The 20179-nt window shown below is 39.2% G+C and overlaps 1 protein-coding gene and 1 long non-coding RNA gene across 2 annotated transcripts in view; one reads left to right on the top strand and one right to left on the bottom strand.

Moving 5' to 3' along the window:
• Prkar2b (protein kinase cAMP-dependent type II regulatory subunit beta) overlaps window positions 1-20179 on the top strand; it is an 82893-nt gene that overhangs the window by 19210 nt on the left and 43504 nt on the right. The window contains exon 2 of the mRNA XM_048339811.1: window positions 4425-4460. Coding sequence (XP_048195768.1) covers window positions 4425-4460 — 36 coding nt within the window. The remainder of the gene's footprint in view (window positions 1-4424; window positions 4461-20179) is intronic.
• LOC125346891 lies at window positions 224-18432 on the bottom strand. Its single transcript, XR_007210058.1, has 3 exons — window positions 18323-18432; window positions 7092-7096; window positions 224-255 (listed from the first exon to the last, which is right to left on the bottom strand). It is a non-coding gene; the product is annotated as an uncharacterized LOC125346891 (long non-coding RNA).

Genomic DNA, 20179 nt, shown 5'->3' with positions numbered 1-20179 from the left:
ACTTTTTTCCCATGGAGATTCCCTCAGATCTTATGTTATATCCTCTTGAAAATGTAAGGACTTTAGTATATTCTTAAGTCACATTTACTTTTCTAGTATGCTTCCTATTTTGTTTTATACATTTCCTGGTCTCCTGTTCATTTTCCCTCTTGTCTGTCTCTCTCTCCATCTTTCTGTATGTCTATCTTCCTCTCTCTCTCTCTCTCTCTCTCTCTCTCTTACACACACACACAAACACAAACACACACACACACACTCAGAGAATATCCACTGAATAATAAAATCTAAAAGTGGAAACCCTTGAAGACTCTGAGAAAACTTAATTTGTCCTGTCATAGCTTAAAATCTCTTCATTTGTTAATGTGTGTGGGATGTATATGGGGGTGTGGGTGTGGGTGTGGGTGGTTATGCTACTGGGGCTTGAACTCAGTGCCTGGGTGCTGTCCCTCCATGTTTTTGCTCAAGGCTGGCACTCTACCAGTTAAGCCACAACTCCACTTTCTACTCTTTGGTTGTTAATTGGAGATAAGTGTCACAGACTTTCCTGCCGAGACTGGTTTTGAACCATGGTCCTCAGAACTCAACCTCCTGGAAAGCTAGGATTACAGGTGTGAGTCATCAGCACAGGGCTTCATTTAAGTTTGGGTTGGGTTTTTTTTTTTTTTTGAGAGTTTGTATTGCTGTTCACTTAGTATTTTTTAAATGGCAATTAGTAATTTACAGTGAATAAGCACCGTCTATTTGGATAAGAGTGTATATTGGCAGAAACTTTCAAAGATAGATTTATGGAGACAATTGTTATATCACAGTTGTAACTACTTTCACCATCCCATGTGTATCTGTAGCTTCTATTATTGATGATGTTCTTGTATCACCTTCCTGTGGTTGTACCTACACTATCTCTGTAATCTTATCTGAGTATATTGGAAACCGTGTATACTGGTATTGGAACTAGGAAATTGAAAGGGAATACCAAAATTGAGAGACACAGGGTAAAAAAAGACAAACAACTACAAAAGCAATACTTGGAAAACTGTTTGGTGTAAGTGAACTGAACACCTCAGGGTGGGAAAGGGAAAGGGGGAGGGGGGAGGGGGATATGAGGGACAAGGTAACAAGCAGTACAAGTAATGTATCCAATGCCTAACGTATGAAACTGTAACCTCTCTGTACATCAGTTTGATAATAAAAATTTGAAAAAAAATCTATTGAAATAACAAGGGCAAGTTTTTACCATCCATATCTCATAAGTCAAGGTGCACAATTCACTGTTTCATGGAAGGTGGCCAGTGATAGAACCATGGCAATTTCTTACTGTCTGCCCTGCCTTCCTCCTCGCCACTGGGGATGTATAATGTGAGTGAGTGAGAATAACACCTTCTCTTTCTCTACTCCCTTCCCTTTCATATGCTCTCTAGAGAGAAAGCACATGGAATTGATGGGCCAGGTGTACATTTACTTTCAATAAGACTTCTATCAGGACCTCAACCCTCTTCCTCACTGTGCTAGCTAGATTAAAAAGTGGATAAAGTAATTTAGGAAACACTTGTGTTTCAACCTTCCAAGAAGGGTATGGATGTGAGAGGTTGGGATTTGGGTGATTGTTGGTCATACTCTGTATTTTCTGGTGTCATTCTAGCTATCCAAATTCATGCTCCATGTCCTGTTGGGAAATGAAAATCATAGTTGTTTCACCTATCTGCCCACAAATCAGAAATACAGTAGTGGAAGAAAATCCCAAGGAGAAATACTGTATTGTTGTTAGTTGCAGGTAGCCTATGGTAGATGCATGCTTCTGTTTGTGAACAGTAAGGCATGATGCGATTAGATTCGCCTTTTGTGTTTGGACTCTCTGAGAATCAGAAAGCTGAAAATGCAGTCTGATGAATGTATTGTGCTGGCCACCCAGATTCACAGATGGCATTGCAGCAGTAATATGGTTTTCTAAAATAAACATACATTACTGTAATTCCAAACAGAACAAAAAAGAAGGGAAACCTAATTCCTTTGATTCATGTTGTAGTAGAACTGGGAAATTTTGGTCTATATTAAAACCACATAGAATAATGGAATGTGTATATCAAGCGGTGTTAAGATTTAGGCTCAGATGATTATAAGTGTCCTGTTGACAACACAAATGCCCAGCAGGATATTTAAAAGTCACACAGGACAAAAGTTGTGGAATGCAGGTCAGTTCTTTTCTCCTGCAGAACTGTTCTGGAGCTTGCTGCCAAGGGTGTCCTCTAAATTAGGGTGATGACCAAAATTACCCCTGTAAATTTAGTTAGTCAACATGTTCTAAGGATCTGGGGTTGTATAGATCAGTGGTGGAGTATTTGCCAAGTGTGTACAAGGCTTGATCCCTAGCACTGCCAAAAACAATTCTAGATTGGCATTTGTGTGGAAAATCTACAGTAACCACCTTAGAAAGATGCAGAAACCTAAGGATCCCTGGAGAACAAACACTGCCTAGTGTGTCAAGCCAGAAGCTCACAGCCCTAGGGCTTCCTCTTGGGAGGCTGCGGTGGGCATGGGGATGTGGACAGGAGTGTAGAGAAGACAGCTGGTCTTCCCTGTACCAAGGTTGGTGTAGGACTTCTGCCTTCATCCTGCCTGTCCTGCCTGTTCTCCTTTCCTGTGTACTGTCTCTGTCTTCATGGTAGCCTCTCTAGGCTACATTCTAAAGGAGTTGCAGATGGAGACAAGGCGGGGAGTTCAAAGTATCCAAGAAAACCCATAGACTATTTTGTGTGTGTAGTAAAGTGCATGCGGTTTCTCCTGGGAAAGTTCTTTGTATTATAAGTATTTTATGATTTTGCAAATGTATGACTGAAATATTTTGGTATGTGAATAGAAATAATTTTAAAGCTTAATCAATTTGGAGGATATACTTTTTTCTATAAACCATACTATTTTAAATAATTGGACATTTGAGTTATTTTACAGAGTTAGTCTTCAATGATAGTGAAGGTGGATATGGAAAAAAAATCTCTTATTGTACAATTTCAGGAATTACTGTTTTCACTTTAGGATCTTTCTTAGGCAGTATTTTGCTGCTCGGTTCAAGTTCTCCAACTATGCTTTAGGGATCAAAAGTAGAGTCATCAGTTTCTCTAACCCTTATTGTAAAATTTCCTCATCAGTTATATGAAGATTCTGGTGTTAAATATGACCCAACATGGTCATCAAGATTAATGTAAAACACCTAACACTATTATTCTGCTAGGTGATCAGTCACACTGCTGATAAAAATTCCATATTTACATGACCTGAGAGTTTCCATAGCATTAACCTTAATGATTACTGTTTTTAGAAGTATTAAAGATACTAGGTCCATGGCATTTGCCACCTGAATATACAGTCAATGCAAGATTGCTTTCCTACACAATGTCACCCATACATTTACCTACTTCTTTCAACAAAGGAAATTTGACAAAAGCACTCAAACCATTCTACTTCTTGAGATAACTGTGCTAGAAAACTCAAGGAGCCTTAAGTGGAATGGATTGGGCTGTGGGCAGAGGGTGGGCCTGCTGGCAGAGTGGTGCCTGCACTAGCCTGGAATCGAGTTTTCAGTATTCAGGTCTGCACATCCTGGATAATAAGGTTAAGTAAAATTTGTCAAGACTACAAATACTAAATCTGTAACACTCAAGGATGTATTTTCCTTCACCTAAAAATGAGTTTGATGAACATGAGCATGCTAGGTCTATGCAAACATTGCCTTTTCTTTCTCTAGTAGTATTGCTTTAGAAGTAATCACTGAAGAGTAGAATTACTCTTTTAAAGGACATAAAACTTTTAAAGCACTTGGTGTAATTATCAAATCATTTTTAGATTATTATCTAGAACTATACCATTCTGGCTAAATAGTTTCAGCTACCTGTAGCCAAGAATTTCTATTTTATTCAGCTTGTCAGTACTGCGGCTTGAGTTCAGGGTTTCTACCACTTGAGCTATACTCTGGACCTTTTTACTCTTTAACTTTTAGCTTATGCTTCAGATAAGCTAAAAAGTTTTGCCTGGGGCAGGCCTCAGACCTCAATCTACATTACTGGAATGATAGTTGTGACCATCATGTTTGGCCTGTTTTTGAGGTAGACTCTCACTAACTTTTTTGCTTGGGCTAGTCTGTAACTGATCATTTCTCTCATCTTCTCCTCCTGAGTTATTGGAATCACAGACCCTAATCAGAGATTTATATTGAAAGTGTCCAGGGAAAATTCATCTAATAAGTGAAACATAGATATGTTAGTGAATTTAAACATTTAAGTTTCCTGTATTTTTATTTCCTCGTGTGTTTTTGGTTTATATTTTTTCTGTATTTAAATTACAGTATTGCATACTAATTTGAACCTTTTCTGGGTTTGGGGAAAATTAGGTGTTTTAAATCTAATCATATTATTCTGCTTTTTTTATTTTAGCTCCAGTAATAAACCGGTTTACAAGGCGTGCCTCAGGTAAGTGTGACTGACTGCACTACAGCATCTAAGTGATAGTTGCACTGGACAAGAAGGAACAGAGAGAGTTGCTGTAGAATAGTAACTTACTTGTTCATCTCTTTCCCATAATAAATGCCTGTCTGGGGTATTCCTAGGTTAATGCTTGATAGCAGATGCCCTCTAAGTGACTATGGTTGAGTCAAGCTTAAGCTTATGTGGGACTCTCACTCTGGTGTCTCTTCTTACTTTCAAGAAAGAGTTCTATTGACTTAGTTATCTGATTGACCAGCTTAAATTTAGAAGCAATGATTAGCAGGTGGGTTAGAGACCTAGAAACAGCCATGGGGAGGGGAAGAGGGAGAGTTTTTGTAAGGTCAGGAAAACTCTTAAAATGCAGATTTAAGAACTCATGTCTATGGGGCTGTTTAGAATGAGAGCAAATTGCTTCACCTTTTGACTCCCCAAAGGCCATTGTTGTGTGAACTATACCCTATAGCCTATTGTGCTTGAGAGAAGAGCCCTGAGAGAAGAGCCCTGTAACGGGCTTCAAGTAGCTTTACTGTACTAGGGAAGTATCATTAAGAGCATTTCTGTCTAGAATAATTTCAGCAAACTGAGTTTGGACATTGAAATGGGTAAACAATTATTGTTTATTCTGTGATTTCTTCTGTGAAGGTAGAGGACAAATGAAATTATTACATTTGTTTTTGAGGAAGTTTCACTTTGTTTTAAATATAAGCGGAATTTTGTTGAAAAAACACAAGATTAATGTTTTGAACAGATCATCCTTGGCATGAATTATTTTATAAAACCGCTTAATTTCCACCTGTGCTAAAATATGAGAGATGCTTTCAGGTTGAATTTTGTTTTTTAAGTTGCCAGCAGTCACTGGCATGATTTATTCTTGCTGTGTGGTGGTCAGGTATGTATTGGGGGGAATTAAGAATGTGTTGGGCTGGGAATATGGCCTAGTGGCAAGAGTGCTTGCTTCACATACATGAAGCCCTGAGTTCGATTCCCCAGCACCACATATATAGAAAATGGCCAGAAGTGGCGCTGTAGCTCAAGTGGCAGAGTGCTAGCCTTGAGCAAAAAGAAGCCAGGGACAGTGCTCAGGCCCTGAGTCCAAGCCCAGGACTGGCCAAAAAAAAAAAAAAAAGAATGTGTGCTGTGTGAAGATAGTGTCTATTTTGCCATTCTTAGCTTTATTTTGAGACATATTTGCATTTTTAAAGGATGAAAATAAGGTCTAGCTTTTGATACCTTTATAGTGTCAGGTTATGTTTATGTCAGTAAGGCATGAAATTTGATCTAAAGCAGCGCTTAGGATAAACAAGGTGGGCATCATTGGCCTCGCACCTGTAATCCTGGCTCCTGAGGAGGCTGAGATCTGAGGATCACAGTTTGAAGCCAGCCCCCTGGCATTGGGGCTGTTTCCATGCCCAGAATTCGAGCCCCAGGATCAGCACACACACACACAAATTATGCCCTTTCTGCGCAATGGTGACAGAACAAGGAGGATTGCTGTGGTGTATCTTGTCTTTATGATATGACTTTCTTTCAATAGAAACATAGATAACAGACTTAAAATGAGAAATGGCCCTTCCTGCCTCAATCTGTGATATGTGACATTTATTTCTGGGTAAGCTCCGTTAGTATGTATTGTACAATGTATTTATCATTAATCGGTGAATCAGGGGCCCAATATGTAAGTTAGGTTAATCACAAAGCCCTATAGTTTTAAACCTTCCAAATGTGTTTCTGCTATATTTTAACAAGACTTGGGAGCAAATATAGAAAGAGGGTGTAATGTTAAAAGCAAATCTTGCATTTGTTCCCAGAATGACAATTAGAAATACTACAGCAGGAAAGAATTCTGTATAAATAATACCAAGTTCAGAAGTCATGTTATATTAGCCGTAAATTGGTAAAGTTGTTATCTCAATAATATACTGGAAATGATTGTGAGGATGGTTTTGATACTGATTATTAGAAGAAAAGAACTAATTTTGTGGAATACCACTGATGGGTTGGGCCTGTATACTTTTTAGTCTGTTTGGGCCAAGGAAATAAAATTATATTTTGTGCTTTGGACAAGACAACAGTGATTTAAGGGGGGGGGGAGTAGAATCTGTTAAGTTATATACATACCTATAATTTAAATTTTTGACTGTGTGTGTGTGTGTGTGTGTGTGTGTGTGTGTGTGTGTCTCCTGAGGCTTGAACTCAGGGCATCAGCAAACTTTTGTGCTCAAGGCTAGAGCTCTATTTTTAAGCCACAACTCTACTTCTAGTTTTATTGTGGTTAGTTGGAGATAAAAGTCTCATAGACTTTTCTGCCAGGCTGGGTTTGCATTGCAGTCCTCAGATCTCAGCCTCCTGAGTAGCTAGGATTATGGAATGAGTCACCAGTGCTGACTTTGTTATTTTAATTCTTATAAAATTTGTCTATTTTTTTCTGGCAAAGAACATAAATGGAGTTAAGACATTTTAAGGAAGAAATTCAACAACTCTTGTTAATTTAAGCGACTAAAAAGGAGGTTTAGTGAAGGATATCTACATGAACTTCATTAAAGTAGCATTGCCTGAAAATAAAAAATAAATGGTTGTTTACCCAAAATGCAGTAGAGACAAACCATATGTGATAACCAAAACTATCTGAAGATATCTTTTTGATAGTTTTATATCAGAAATTCTTTTTTTCAGAATTCAACAGTAAACTTTAATATAGGAACTGGAATTTAGGAGAAGAAAACAGAACTTGATGCCTGACAGTTTATTACTTATTGATTGTAAAATAATAATCCCAAAGATAAATTCTACATTATAATCTAATATATGATATGCATGCTATATTTCATAATGATAAGTACATAATATGTGTAGTGGTAGGAACTCAACCTATTTTGATTCTTTGAAAGAATTGATCTGAGTTACAATGTATTTCTCATGTTCTGACTGAATTTCCTTAATCTTTGAGCCTGGGGCTTCTGCTATTTATACTGCATCTATTAAAAATAAAATGTTGAACCGGAATAGTTTAAGTTAAATGGTTGAGTTTTGCCCAGGGTTTCAGAAACTAATTTCTCCATTGTACAGGGTGAAGGCTTGTGGCAGAGGGAGAAGTAGAAACGAAGGCATGAATAACCTACAGGTTAGGCTTTGTAAGTCCTGCAAAAAATGAAGTATTAGTAACTGGCAACCAGATATAATATATTGTGTGGCGGTATCTTACAGCCCTACTCTAAGCAGTACCAGTAATCCCACTGTTGAAAGAAAAAGCCTGGTTTTGGTCTTAAAACAAACAGGGCTGGGAATGTGGCTTAGTGATACAGTGCTTGCCTAGCCTGCATGAAGCCCTGGGTTCGATTCCTCAATACCACATACACAAAAAAAGCCAGAAGTAGCACTGTTCCTCAAGAGGTAGAATACTAGCCTTGAGCAAAAGAAGCTCGGGGACAGTGTACAGGACCTGAGCTCATGGCCCAGGACTGGCAAAATCACATTATATATATACTTATTTACCTCATTTAGTGTTCTTTATTTATCAGTGCTAGGGATTGAATGTAGGGCCTTGAGCTTGGTATCATTTGAGCTACTTTCCCACTCCCCCTTTTGCTTTTAGTCTGTTTTTCAAAGACAGGCTCTCTTGGGTTGGGGATATGGCCTAGTGGCAAGAGCGCTTGCCTTGTATACATGAGGCCCTGGGTTCGATTCCCCAGCACCACATATACAGAAAACGGCCAGAAGTGGCGCTGTGGCTCAAGTGGCAGAGTGCTAGCCTTGAGCAAGAAAAAGCCAGGGACAGTGCTCAGGCCCTGAGTCCAAGGCCCAGGACTGGCAAAAAAAAAAAAAAAAAAAAAAAGACAGGCTCTTTTACCAACTTTGAACTGGGATCCTTCTGTCTTTATCATTTGGGTGTCTTTTTCTTTTTTATTTTTTTCAAGTTTAGGATCTTAACAGGAATATCTAAGCTTGTTGTTACTGCTAAAATAAATGGTTTTAATAAAACCCTCAACAGAATGTCTAGTCTCAAAAGTGTTAGTGCAACAAAACAGTAAAACCCCTCAGCTTTTTGCCTTAGTCTATTAGAAAAAAAGCATTAGAGGCTCTTAACATCATTTGATATGAATCTTTAATAAAAGGATCATTTTACAGTTAGTACAGCATAGACTTTTTAAAAGACAATAATGACTTTTCTCTGTGGTTTTGTTTTTGAGTTGGGCCAGGGAAATATCCATTCAGTCCTGAGTGAGTGCCTTGTATCATGAGGTCAAGTCCCTGACCTTATTTTTAGTCAAAAGATTTTATTTTGGAAAGAAAGTCATAGTTATTAAAATATTCAAGTAATAGCTCAAGGAGTGCCTTTAGGTTCTGTTTCTTAGTGTTTTTTCCACATTCACCTGCCATCTCCCCTTCAGGTCTTAGTGTGTACCCAGGTTGGCCTGAAATGTATCTTTTGTCTTAGCCACCTGAATGCTGGATTATAGGTGTGTGCCACCATGCTCAGCTCCATTTTAATTTTTTATTGAACTTTTTAGGAGTCCTAAATACTTGAGTGTGTGCCTCCTACAAATGAGGACTTTCTTCTAAATAGCATCATGGAATTATACCTTGGACAACTACTGTTGTCTCATGCAGTCTTGTCTAGGGTATTCTTAGTTGTCCTAGTAAGTTCTCTCCCTCTCTTTTTATTGCTGTTCACTCACAGGTTTGCGCTGTATTTGGTTGTTGAAATTCAACTTGTCTTGCTTTTATAAATTGACGCCCTGAGTCCATTTTGCTTTTTCTGAGTTCTGAAAGCAATCCCTAACAGTTATCTTGTTATCATTTGTTGTGACTGGCAGGGGCCAGGGATGTTCAGTATCACCTTCAAGAGCTACTCTTGAGCATTACTTGCATTGATAAGTAATAGTTTCTTATAATGAAAATGAAAATGGACCTCCAAATTATGCATTCGGTTGGTAATGTTCTTTTCTCCTGGAGTTAATTATCCTACTGTTTAATGTTTTGCCATGAGCATTGAATTTTATAGTATGTGTTTAGTAGAACTAACATTTTAAAATTTTCTCTAAACTAGCATTTAGAAAAATTCAGAGGTGAAATTAAAGTCTTTAAATCTCAGAGGTAATATGGCATTAAAAAGTCACTATGAGATTACCCCAAGCAGAAAATGATTAGGCCCCAAGAAGTAACGAAAGCAGAAGTCCTAGCCTGTCTTGAATCTGGTTCAGGAAACATAAGCTTTCTTTTGTTTTCTAAATATTTTGTAGCCTTGGTGTTCCTTGTTTCTATTCTAAAGTTATTTGATAATAAAAACATTTCACCTCCAAATTATGTTTCCCTGGAGGTCATTTTCAAATTATCAAATGAATTTGGTGACAGGATTCTAGTGACATTCATATTTAAAAAATAATCTTTATTCCTTTGTAGCATTTCTAACTTAGTGATTACTAGTACCGAAATGCATGCTGGGGGAAAATTACTTTCACTCACAAATTTATCATTTGTTTTTGTGCCCCTAGCAGTGTATTAGACACACCCTCCACATGCAGTCATTGTGGAACAGGGACGCTGACTGTGACTCGTATTGCGCTAAGACACAAAGGGAAAGGAGAAGGCATCTGTTTTTTCCAGGACACAGCTCACAGGAAGGGGGCTGTTGAGCTGATCTTTAATCTTGTAATGTACATGTTGCTGGGAAAACAAGGGGAAGGAAACTTTGTGCTTTCTTGAGCAGTCAGCTGCATGTATTCCTTATTGTGTGAAGTCAGTCTTCTCAGCGAGCTGTCAGCCATTTGCCTGTACTGTCAGCACTGGTAGCATGCAGTGTGTACACATACGTGGCGGTTGGTGGCAGGAACTTGAGGCCAGGATCATTCTTGCCTTTAATTGACACCACTTTGAGTGCTAGCATCTATCTGCCTTATAGGCAGCAGCCACACAGGCTCTGGGTTCAGATAGCTTAAGGCTGAAGCACAGCTTTGCTTCTTACATACCTTCTTACTGGAAGGGCATGTGTGTTCTCAGTAGCCTTTCTAAGGCCCAGTTTCTTCAGGTAAAGAATGAACATTATCTCCCCCTAGTAATGACTCACTAGGTAGTTCTCTCCAGTTTGGCTTTATGGTGTCATTTGTTGTCTAAATATGTCTCCTGGCTAGGCAGGGACTTTTGGAAAAGGCCTGGTCTGGATGGCCAGGTGAGTCCCGAACAGCTTGTGGACTAAAGGACTGGAAATGAAGATGTTGGTGGGACAATAACCTCAGGTTGAGACCCAAACCAGTGAGAGTTGCAGTGAGGCAATGGGATGAAACCAGACCTGCCAGCACTGGACACAGGAGATCAAAGGATTGGGGGGAGGGTGACATCAAGAGAGGTTCTCTGAGGTGGCAGGTACAGTTCTAGGCATCAGGAACTGTCCAGGCTTCTTCAGGTGGGGAGGAAGCCATTAAAACACTCTCAGTATCTCATGCCCCTGTTACCTCTCTGTACCCAGGCTAATGTGAAAAGGTGATTTGTTAGAAATGAAACCAAGGGAATAGCAGGCCCAGGTCCCTTTTCATCTTCCATCTGTTTGCCTGTTCCCATATCCCAGCAGACCTTGTGTTGTCTGGCCCCTATATCCTAGTACCTGAGTGGCTGGCCCCTATCCTAGCACCTTGAGTGGCTGGACCCAGTATCCTAGCAACCCTTGTGAGTCCCTGGTCCAAAGGAAATTCACGTCACCTATCCAGCTGCAGGTGACCCATTTGGATGTGTCATTTTCTGTTGAGAAACATTACTGTTTATGACAGAATCATACTTGAGAATGACAGGGAATAACAATACCGGGCAAATGTCACTTCTCTTTAAAAGAATGGGACCATTATCTTACTATCCATTCATCAAGCTGCTAAAGGACAAGTTCCCAAAGGAGAACTAATACTCTGCATGTTACCACAGAGATAAAGTGGTAAGCTAAAGGTCACTGTCACCTCTTCTCTGGAGAAACTGTTTTTCTTATTATTTTCTTGAGAATAGTATTTCTTGAGAACATTAAGACGACTAACCAGGACTTGTGCCCTCACCCTACAGGAACCGTGTGTCTTGACTGGCCCATTAGTGTGTGGGACAGTACAGCATGTGATGGTTGCCACTTACACTGATTCTATTATACACATGCTGCACAGAGCACAGGTGCAAAGGAGCCAGGTATGCCTCTCATGCAGTGAGTTTGTGCCCTACTAGGTGAAGGGAAGTGGAGTTGCTGTTGCTGCAGGTTTGCTGTGTCTTCCCCCCCCCCCCCCCCCGCCCTGCCGCCCCTTGTGAATACCAGGGCTTGAACTCAGGGCCTTACCCCTTTGGCTTTCTTGCTTATAGCTATCACTTGAGTCACACCTTCAGCTCAGCTTTTTACTGGTTAATTGATGATGGAATCTTACTGGCTTTTCTGCTCTGACTGGCTTCAAACTGTGATCCTCAATTCTCAGCCTCTTGAGTAGCTAGCATTACAGGATGAGCCACCAACACTTGGCTATTTATTTTCATCATCAGTCCTTTAACGTACAATTTATCATTTTAGCCATGTTTAAGCATTCAGTTGTGTTTCATTAAGAACATCCATATTGGGTTGGGAATGTGGCTTAGTGGTAGAGTGCTTGCCTAGCATGCATGAAGCCCTGGGTTCAATTCCTTGGTACCACATAAAGAGAAAAAGCCAGAAGTGGCACTGTGGTTCAAGTGGTAGAGTGCTAGCCTTGAGCAAAAGAAGCTCAGGACAGTGCCCAGGCCCTGAGTTCAAGACCCAGGCCTAGCCAAAAAATAAAAAATAAAATATATATATATATATATATATATTAACATCCATATTTCTTCACCACCATCTATCCTTCTATGGATCATTTATCCTCACAAAATAAAGCTTTGTATCCATTAATGTGCTAACTCTCCATTCTCCTCCCCCCTGCCCTGGAAGTTATTCTGCTTTCTTCCTCTATGAATTCTGGTACCCCGGGTACCTCATAGAAATAGACTTCTACAGTATTTGTCCTGTTGTGACTGTCTACTTTCTCTTTACATGGTGTCTTTAAGCTCATCAACATTATAACATGTCAGAATTTCCTTCCTTTAAGATGGAATAATATTCTATTGTATGTGTAGTCTTCGTTTTCTTTATCCATTTATCTGCTGAGTGACATGGAAGGGCTTCTGCTTTTTGACTATTGTGAATGATGCTGCTATGAAAAATCTGTGAATCACTGTGCTCAACCTTTTGATACATATGCTCATAAACAGAATTTCTGGGGCTGGGAATATGGCCTAGTGGCAAGAGTGCTTGCCTCCTACACATGAAGCTCTCGGTTCGATTCCCCAGCACCACATATATGGAAGAAGGGACGCTGTGGCTCAGGTGGCAGAGTGCTAGCCTTGAGCGGGAAGAAGCCAGGGACGGTGCTCAGGCCCTGAGTCCAAGGCCCAGAACTGGCCAAAAAAAATTTTTTTTTCTGGATTATGTGATAATTTTCTGTTTAGGTTTTTGTGGAACTACTGTTTTCCACAGAATCTGTACAGTTTTATATTTTACCACCAATGCACAAGGATCTCAGTTTCTCTATATCCTCACCAACACTTACTATTTTCTGTTGGTTTTTTTTTTAATTTGTCTTGATAACTGCCAACATGGTAAGTTTGAAGTATCCCCACGGTTTTTATTTACTTTTCCTAATGATTAATGTATTAAATATCTTTTCATGTCCTTATTGGAAATTTATATTACTTTTAAATGTCTGTTTAGTCTTATGATTTTTTTTTTTTTTTTGCCAGTCCTGGGGCTTGAACTCAGGCCTAGGCACTGTCTCTGAGCTTCTTTTGCTCAAGGGTAGCACTCTTACCACTTGAGCCACAGCACCAATTCCAGCTTTTTCTGTGTATGTGGTGCTAAGGAATCAAATCTAGGGCTTCATGCATGCTAGACCAAGCACTCTACCACTAAGCCAGATTCCCAGCCCCCTATGATGATTTTTAAATTAGATTGCTTGTTGAGTTGTAGAAGTTCTTATATATTCTAGATATTAATCTCTCATTAGACACATAGTTTGCAAATCTTTTCTACTTTTTTGTGGGCCAACTATGAATCTTTTCTGGTGCCCTTAGCTTTTTCATGTTTATCTGCGTTTCTGTCTGGTGTCATTTCCTCTCTGCCTGAAAGACTTAGTTTCTTAGCCCTACCTGCTGGATACCCATTCTCTCAGTATTTGTTTATCTGTAAATGAGTTGATTCACCTTGCTTTTTTTTTTTTTTTTTTTTTTTTTTTTTTTGGTGCTGGTCATAGGGCTTGAGTTCCCGAGCACTGTCCCTGAGCATCTTTTTGCTCAAGGCTACTGCTCTACTACTTGAGCCAGGGTGCTATTCGTGGCATTTTTTGAGTAGTTTATTGGAGATAAAAGTCACGAATTTTCCTACCTAGGCTGGCTTTGAACCACAATCCTCAGATATAAGCATGAGCCACCAGTGCCTGGCTCACATTTATTTATTTATTTGTTTGTTTGTTTGTTTGTTTGTTTATTTGCCAGTCCTGGGGCTTGAACTCAGGACCTGGGCACTGTCCCAGAGCCTCTCTTGTGCTCAAGGCTAGCACTCTACCACTTGAGCCACAGTGTCACTTCCAGCTTTTTTTGTTTAAGCGGTACTGAGGAATTGAGCCCAAGGCTTCATGAAGGATGCTAGGCAAGCACTCTACCACTAAACCACATTCCCAGCCCATCACCTTGCTTTTAAGGGATAATTTTTCTAGACATAGAATTCTGAGGGGTAATTTTTTTATGCTTTTTAAAATTTTTAATTGGATCTTGAACTCAAGGCCTCATGCCCTGACTTAGCTTTTTCACTCATGTCTGGTTCTTTACTACTTGAGCCATACCTGCAGATCAGGCATTTGTTTTCGGTTAGCAGTTTAAATGTACCATCTCACCACCTTTGATTTTCCTTGTTTATAATAAGGACGTATTTGTTGTTTTATTGTTCCTTTGTATGAGATATGTCATTTAGTTCATTCTGTTTTGAAAATTTTCTCTGGTTGATTTCTATCAGTTTGATTAAAGTGTGTTCATGTATGGATTTCCCTTTATCCTGTGCTGGGGTTCATTGAACTTCTTGGATCTTTAGATTTGTTGAGTCTTTTGAGTTACTGTTATTACACTTCAGTTGATTATCATAGTTTTCTTTACTGCTTGAACATGTTTAAAGTTCCTTTGAAATCCAAAAGGTGGGCTCAGTTAGATGTAGTTTCTATTGGCTGCTCTTTTCCTGTGGGTCACACTTTATTGTTTTCCTATCTGAACATTATAGGTTACTTTACCTACTATAGCCATTCTGGATTCTGATTTCCTGTCTCCGTGGTGTTGGCCTTTTTTCTCTTTGGTAACTTGCTGGTGCTAAGTCTTTGCTTCTATCATGGCTGAGGTATGTGGCTAATGTCTCGTCTTTTTTTTATGTGTTTGTATCCCTCTGGCTTTTCCAGGTTGGCCTGTGTCTACCAAATTTAGTGGCAGAGGTTGGTCAGAGGCTGTGCCACACCAGTTAAGTCTTGTGAATTCAGAAACTGACATTTCAGGCAGCCTTTACTTTCTGTCAAGCCACTTCATCCCAGTGTATGGGTACCATGGCCTTGTGGACAGCCAGAGACAGGAGCTTCTGCAAATCCACACAGCCATGCAGGCAGCCAGGCATGCTTGGAGAGCTCATAATGCCTCAGTCACTGGTCACTTGCAGTTCAATTGCTGGTTAGCCAGGAGCAGCACAACTGTATGGTGCTGCTTGGAGCTCTCTCACTTAGCTTTCATCTAGTCCAAGGTCACTGACAGTGCTGCAGGGTATGTATGTATGTATATATGCATGCATGCATGTTTTGATTTTCTTGAGTCTTCTCAATCCAGTTATTGCAGCAAAGCTGCTAAAACGGCTATGCCAACCCTATCAGACAGCAGCCATTCACACATGCTGATATTTTCAAAACTTTTAATATTTCCCAACTGTTCTCTTCCTGCCCTCCTCCACTAGACAGTGCATCTTCTCTTGTTTGGCCTTTTTATATTCAGAAACAAGTAAGTTTGCTAACTTATCAGATTTAAATGTCTTGTAGTTTGTTTCTCTAACTCACTTTGGTAATTATTATTTTTTTTCTTTTTAACTAAAAAGTAATGGATTTAAATTCATGTGTCAGTTTTCACTTCACAAATATTGGTTGAAATCCTGACCTGAAGAAGTAACAGTAAAAAAAAAAAATGTTGGGGCTGGATGTCAAGTGGTGCATGCCTGCCACCCTGCCTATTCAGGAGGCTGAGATCTGGAGGCTCAAAGTTCAGTTTTCTGCCAACCCAGGCAGAAAAGTTCAGAAAACTCCATCTCCAATTAACCAGCAAGCAGAGTACCACTTGTGACCAAGAAAGCCGAGCAACTCCTGGTACCAGCACATATACACACACTCACACACAAAATAAAACTAAAAGTTAAAAATAAAGAGCGGGCCAGGAGTTTGGCCTAGTAGTAGAGTGCTTGCCTAGCATGTGCGAAGCCCAGGATTTGATTCCTCGGTACCACATACACGGAAAAAGCTGGAAGTAGTGCTGGGCTCAAGTGGTAGAGTCCTAGCCTTGAGTAAAAAGAGCTCAAGGCCCTGAGTTCAAGCCACAGGACTGGCAAAAAAATTTTTTAAAAAGTAAAGAATAAGAAATGGACTTTTTTTCTTCAGGAAGAAAATATTTTTTAGTAGGTTATTTCAGTGAATTTATTTCTTTTGGCTTTAAATAATGAATAAGCCAGATTAAATTACATTCTTTTTAATATATTTCATATCAAGTCATTTGGATAATGTTATGCCTTGTTCTCAAACAAGTTGGTAATACTTAATAGCATCAAAATTCTTCTTAGATTTCTGACAGTTACACAGATATCTTGATTGAGAGATATTCCCTTAATGCTGCTATCTAACAGTGGAATTTCTAAATTTGTAAAGGTAAGCATTGACTAAGCCATTTCTTAATAATCCTAGCTGTATTAAGTCTCAGTTGCCTGACCTAAAACAGTCTAGTGAAATGATACTTGTTCTGAAAATGTATTAGTAAATTAAAAGAATCTGGGTAGTATTTCTGTTATAATTCTCCAATGTGTTCATTAGGTACCATTTCTTTTTTTATTAATATATTTTTATTATCAAATTGAATTACAGAGAGGTTACAGTTTCATACATTAGGCATTGGATACATTTCTTGTACTGTTTGTTACCTCGTCCCTCATTCCCCCTCCCCCTCCCCCTTTCCCTTCCCCCCCATGAGTTGTTCAGTTGTTCAGTTCATTTTCACCAAACAGTTTGTAAGTATTGCTTTTGTAGTTGTTTGTCTTTTTTTTAGGTACCATTTTTTTCCAAAGCAGAAGTACTCAATTAGAATTCTGAATAACAAAATTATTCAGAAGCCTTAAGTGCCTCTAAGCTCTACTGTATCTAAAGGGCAAAATCTAAACTCTGATAAATGAGTCTGTATTATTCATTATCAATTGTAGTTTCATTTAAGTCTGAAGGTTTCAGACCTAAACTAAATGTCAGGAACAATGCAAAATATATGGGCATGAGGGACAAGGTAACAAACAGTACAAGAAATGTATCCAATGCCTAACGTATGAAACTGTAACCTCTCTGTACATCAGTTTGATAATAAAAATTTGAAATAAAAATATATATATATATTTGCACTGACTTGGGAAGCTATCTGTTGATGTTTAAACCAAAGGATCAGAATTCTATTTGATTTCTCCTTGGCTATTAATTTCTTAAAATCTATAATATTCATTAAATACAGGCTCAGAAATCTTTACTGGTTCATTCTGAGCTAAGTGCAAATATAATTTCTTTTATTTTTATTTTTTATTTTTTATTTTTTATTTTTTTGGCCAGTCCTGGGCCTTGGACTCAGGGCCTGAGCACTGTCCCTGGCTTCCTTTTTGCTCAAGGCTAGCACTCTACCACTTGAGCCACAGCGCCACTTCTGGCCGTTTTCTGTATATGTGGTGCTGGGGAATCGAACCCAGGGCCTCATGTATACGAGGCAAGCACTCTTGCCACTAGGCCATATCCCCAGCCCCCAAATATAATTTCTATTCTAGTGCTGTTCTAACCTCAGGCTCCTGAGTAATTAGGATTGCAGGTGTGAGCCACTGTACCCAGCTTTGAGAAGCATTTTTGAAACATTTGATAAGCTTTTGGTTTCTGTAGCTTTAATGACAGAAAAAAAAAAAAAGCACCCATAATGAGCAAATTTTTATTTGCTTGGAGTTCTCTGTTACTCTTTATTTATTCCAGCAATACCTGTTCTAATAAGAGTTCTGAACATGAAAGCCTATTTGTGAGTTGTCAGTAATTCTTGATTCTTCAGTCACTTGAAAAAGGAAGTGTGTATATGTGGAAGAAACTTGTCATTAGAAACAAAAGCATAAAAAGAATCAGTATTTTGCAGTTTTATTTTGTTGCTGTTAAGCAGGTACAAAAATAATAGTTTTGTAATAGAACATGACAATTTAGGAAATACACTTGAAATATTGAATATGTTTACAAGATGATAGAATGTTTACAGTGGAGATAAAAGTTTTTATGGCCAGGCACTGCTGACTCAAACCTGTAAGGTTGAGATCTGAGGATTGAGGTTCAAAGCCATCCTGAGCAGGAAAGTCTGTGAGACTAGTATATTCAATTAAAAATGTTTTAAAAACCTGGAAGTGGAGCTGTGGCTCAAGTTGTCAAGTGCTAGCCTTGAGCAAATATGTCAAGAAAAATGTCCAGGCTGAGTTCAAGCCCTAGGACAGGTGCGTGTGCACGTGCGCACGTGTGCACACACACACATACACACACAGAAAATTCTTAGGATGGATAATTATAGATTTGGTATGATTTAGGAGCCAGGAAGGTAGGTTTAAAATAGTTTGATGGGGATTAAGCAAGTGGTTTGTGTTTGAGAGTCTTAAAGCACCCACGATCACATGGAGAGAGGCAGGACTCTAGATCAGGCACAGTCACCAAGACAGGGTTATATGCTTAAATACTTTATAGTTGAAACTCTGTTGACAGCATCATAGGTGATTCAGGAATTAGATATTTACTGTTTAGCGTGAAATACATAAAATTTCTTCAAGATAGCTAAATAATATATTTATATCACTCTTTTTTATAGCATGTGTGTATATACATATGTGTGTGTATATATATACACATATGTATATATATGGTATATATCAGAGTGGATATATAAAGCTTTTGGTTTTGACACAGGACTTTATGATTGAGGCTAGCCTTGAAGTTGGGATTCTCTCTGCCTCCATCTCCCATTTATTTGTTTGTTTGTCTTTTTGACAGTACTGTGTTTGAACTCAGGGTCTCGTGCTCTTCTTGTTTAGTTTTATTTTGTTTGTTTTTATGCTCAAAGCTCTGCTTCTTGAGCCACAGATCTATTCTTGCTCCTCTGCCTCCCTAGTGGCTGGGATTACAGGTGTTTAATATTTCAGTCTTTTGATTCAAGAAGTAGAAAAGTATTAAGTTTAGAACTTTTTTCCTTTCATTTTCTTTCCCCCTTTTCCTTTATCTTTATTTCCCCATTTGGGCTCAACCCAGGGCCAGGTGTACAAGCTCTGCTACAGCCCTTTCTTTCCTTTTGTTTAGTAGACTATGAGGTTAATAGCAGTCCTTCCTCCATTTGCCTTCTAAGCCTGTGGGATGGAGAAAGAAAGGAAGGGAAGGGAAGAGAAGGCAGGAAGAGAGAGTACAGGGAGGGAAGAGAGGGGAAGGAAGGGAGACAGTTTGGGTTGGAGCTACCAGTTGGGTTCGTTGGTGGTCATCAGGACTGATCACACAGTACTCTGGGTTTCTCAACTTCTGAGGTTGTGGCAAGATCATGTTACCTCATTTCTCTGAAGTTGGCAGTGACCATGGCACTTATAATGTGACATTTGTTCCTTCTTCCACTTCCTGGTAGAAACTTTGGGAGTCAGTGAGCCATTTGCTCTTGCTTCAGGGCCTTCTGGCTTTCTAGACTGGAGGCCCTGTCAGCCTGCAGCCCCCAGTGACAGCCACAGGGAGCAAAGTACCCACTGTCCTGAGGTGGATATACCTTATTTCTTGCGAGCAAGAAATCAATTGATGCTGTTTCCAGTCACTGAGATTTAAGACTGTGTCCTGCTGTGAAGCTAACCTGCCATGTGGTATCTGTGTGTCCAAGAGGAAGGAAGGAAAGAATTCTTCTTTTACCAACCAAAATAATGATTTTTTTTCCTGCCCCGTAATGTTAACATTTACTGTGTGCCAGTCAGTGATTCAGGTGCTGGGAGTACCACAGGGCACTAAGGACTCTCTTTCCTCAGTCTTCTTTCAGCTCTCTGCCAACTATTTAGGGAGTTCCTTCACTGTGAAGCTTTATTCTGGTCTTTATGCAGTTGGATGCTTCTCCCTCCTCTGTGTTCCCATGGTACTGTGATCTTCCGTATCTGTTACATGTTGCTTATAATGTATATGTAACCATTTATAAATGTGTATATCACTTCTTTATTCTTTGTCACACCCACATTTCAAGAAATACATATATACACACGTATGTATATACATATATATGTGTATACATACACACACACACACACACATGCACACACCTATACTTGGATTTGAACTCTGGGCCTAGCACTCATTCAGCAGTCATGCCTGTAGCTTGACTTATTGCTC

This window comes from Perognathus longimembris, chromosome 2 (assembly GCF_023159225.1).
Source record: "Perognathus longimembris pacificus isolate PPM17 chromosome 2, ASM2315922v1, whole genome shotgun sequence".
Classification (NCBI taxonomy): Eukaryota; Metazoa; Chordata; class Mammalia; order Rodentia; family Heteromyidae; genus Perognathus; species Perognathus longimembris.
This window is presented reverse-complemented; position numbering and strand designations above follow the sequence as displayed.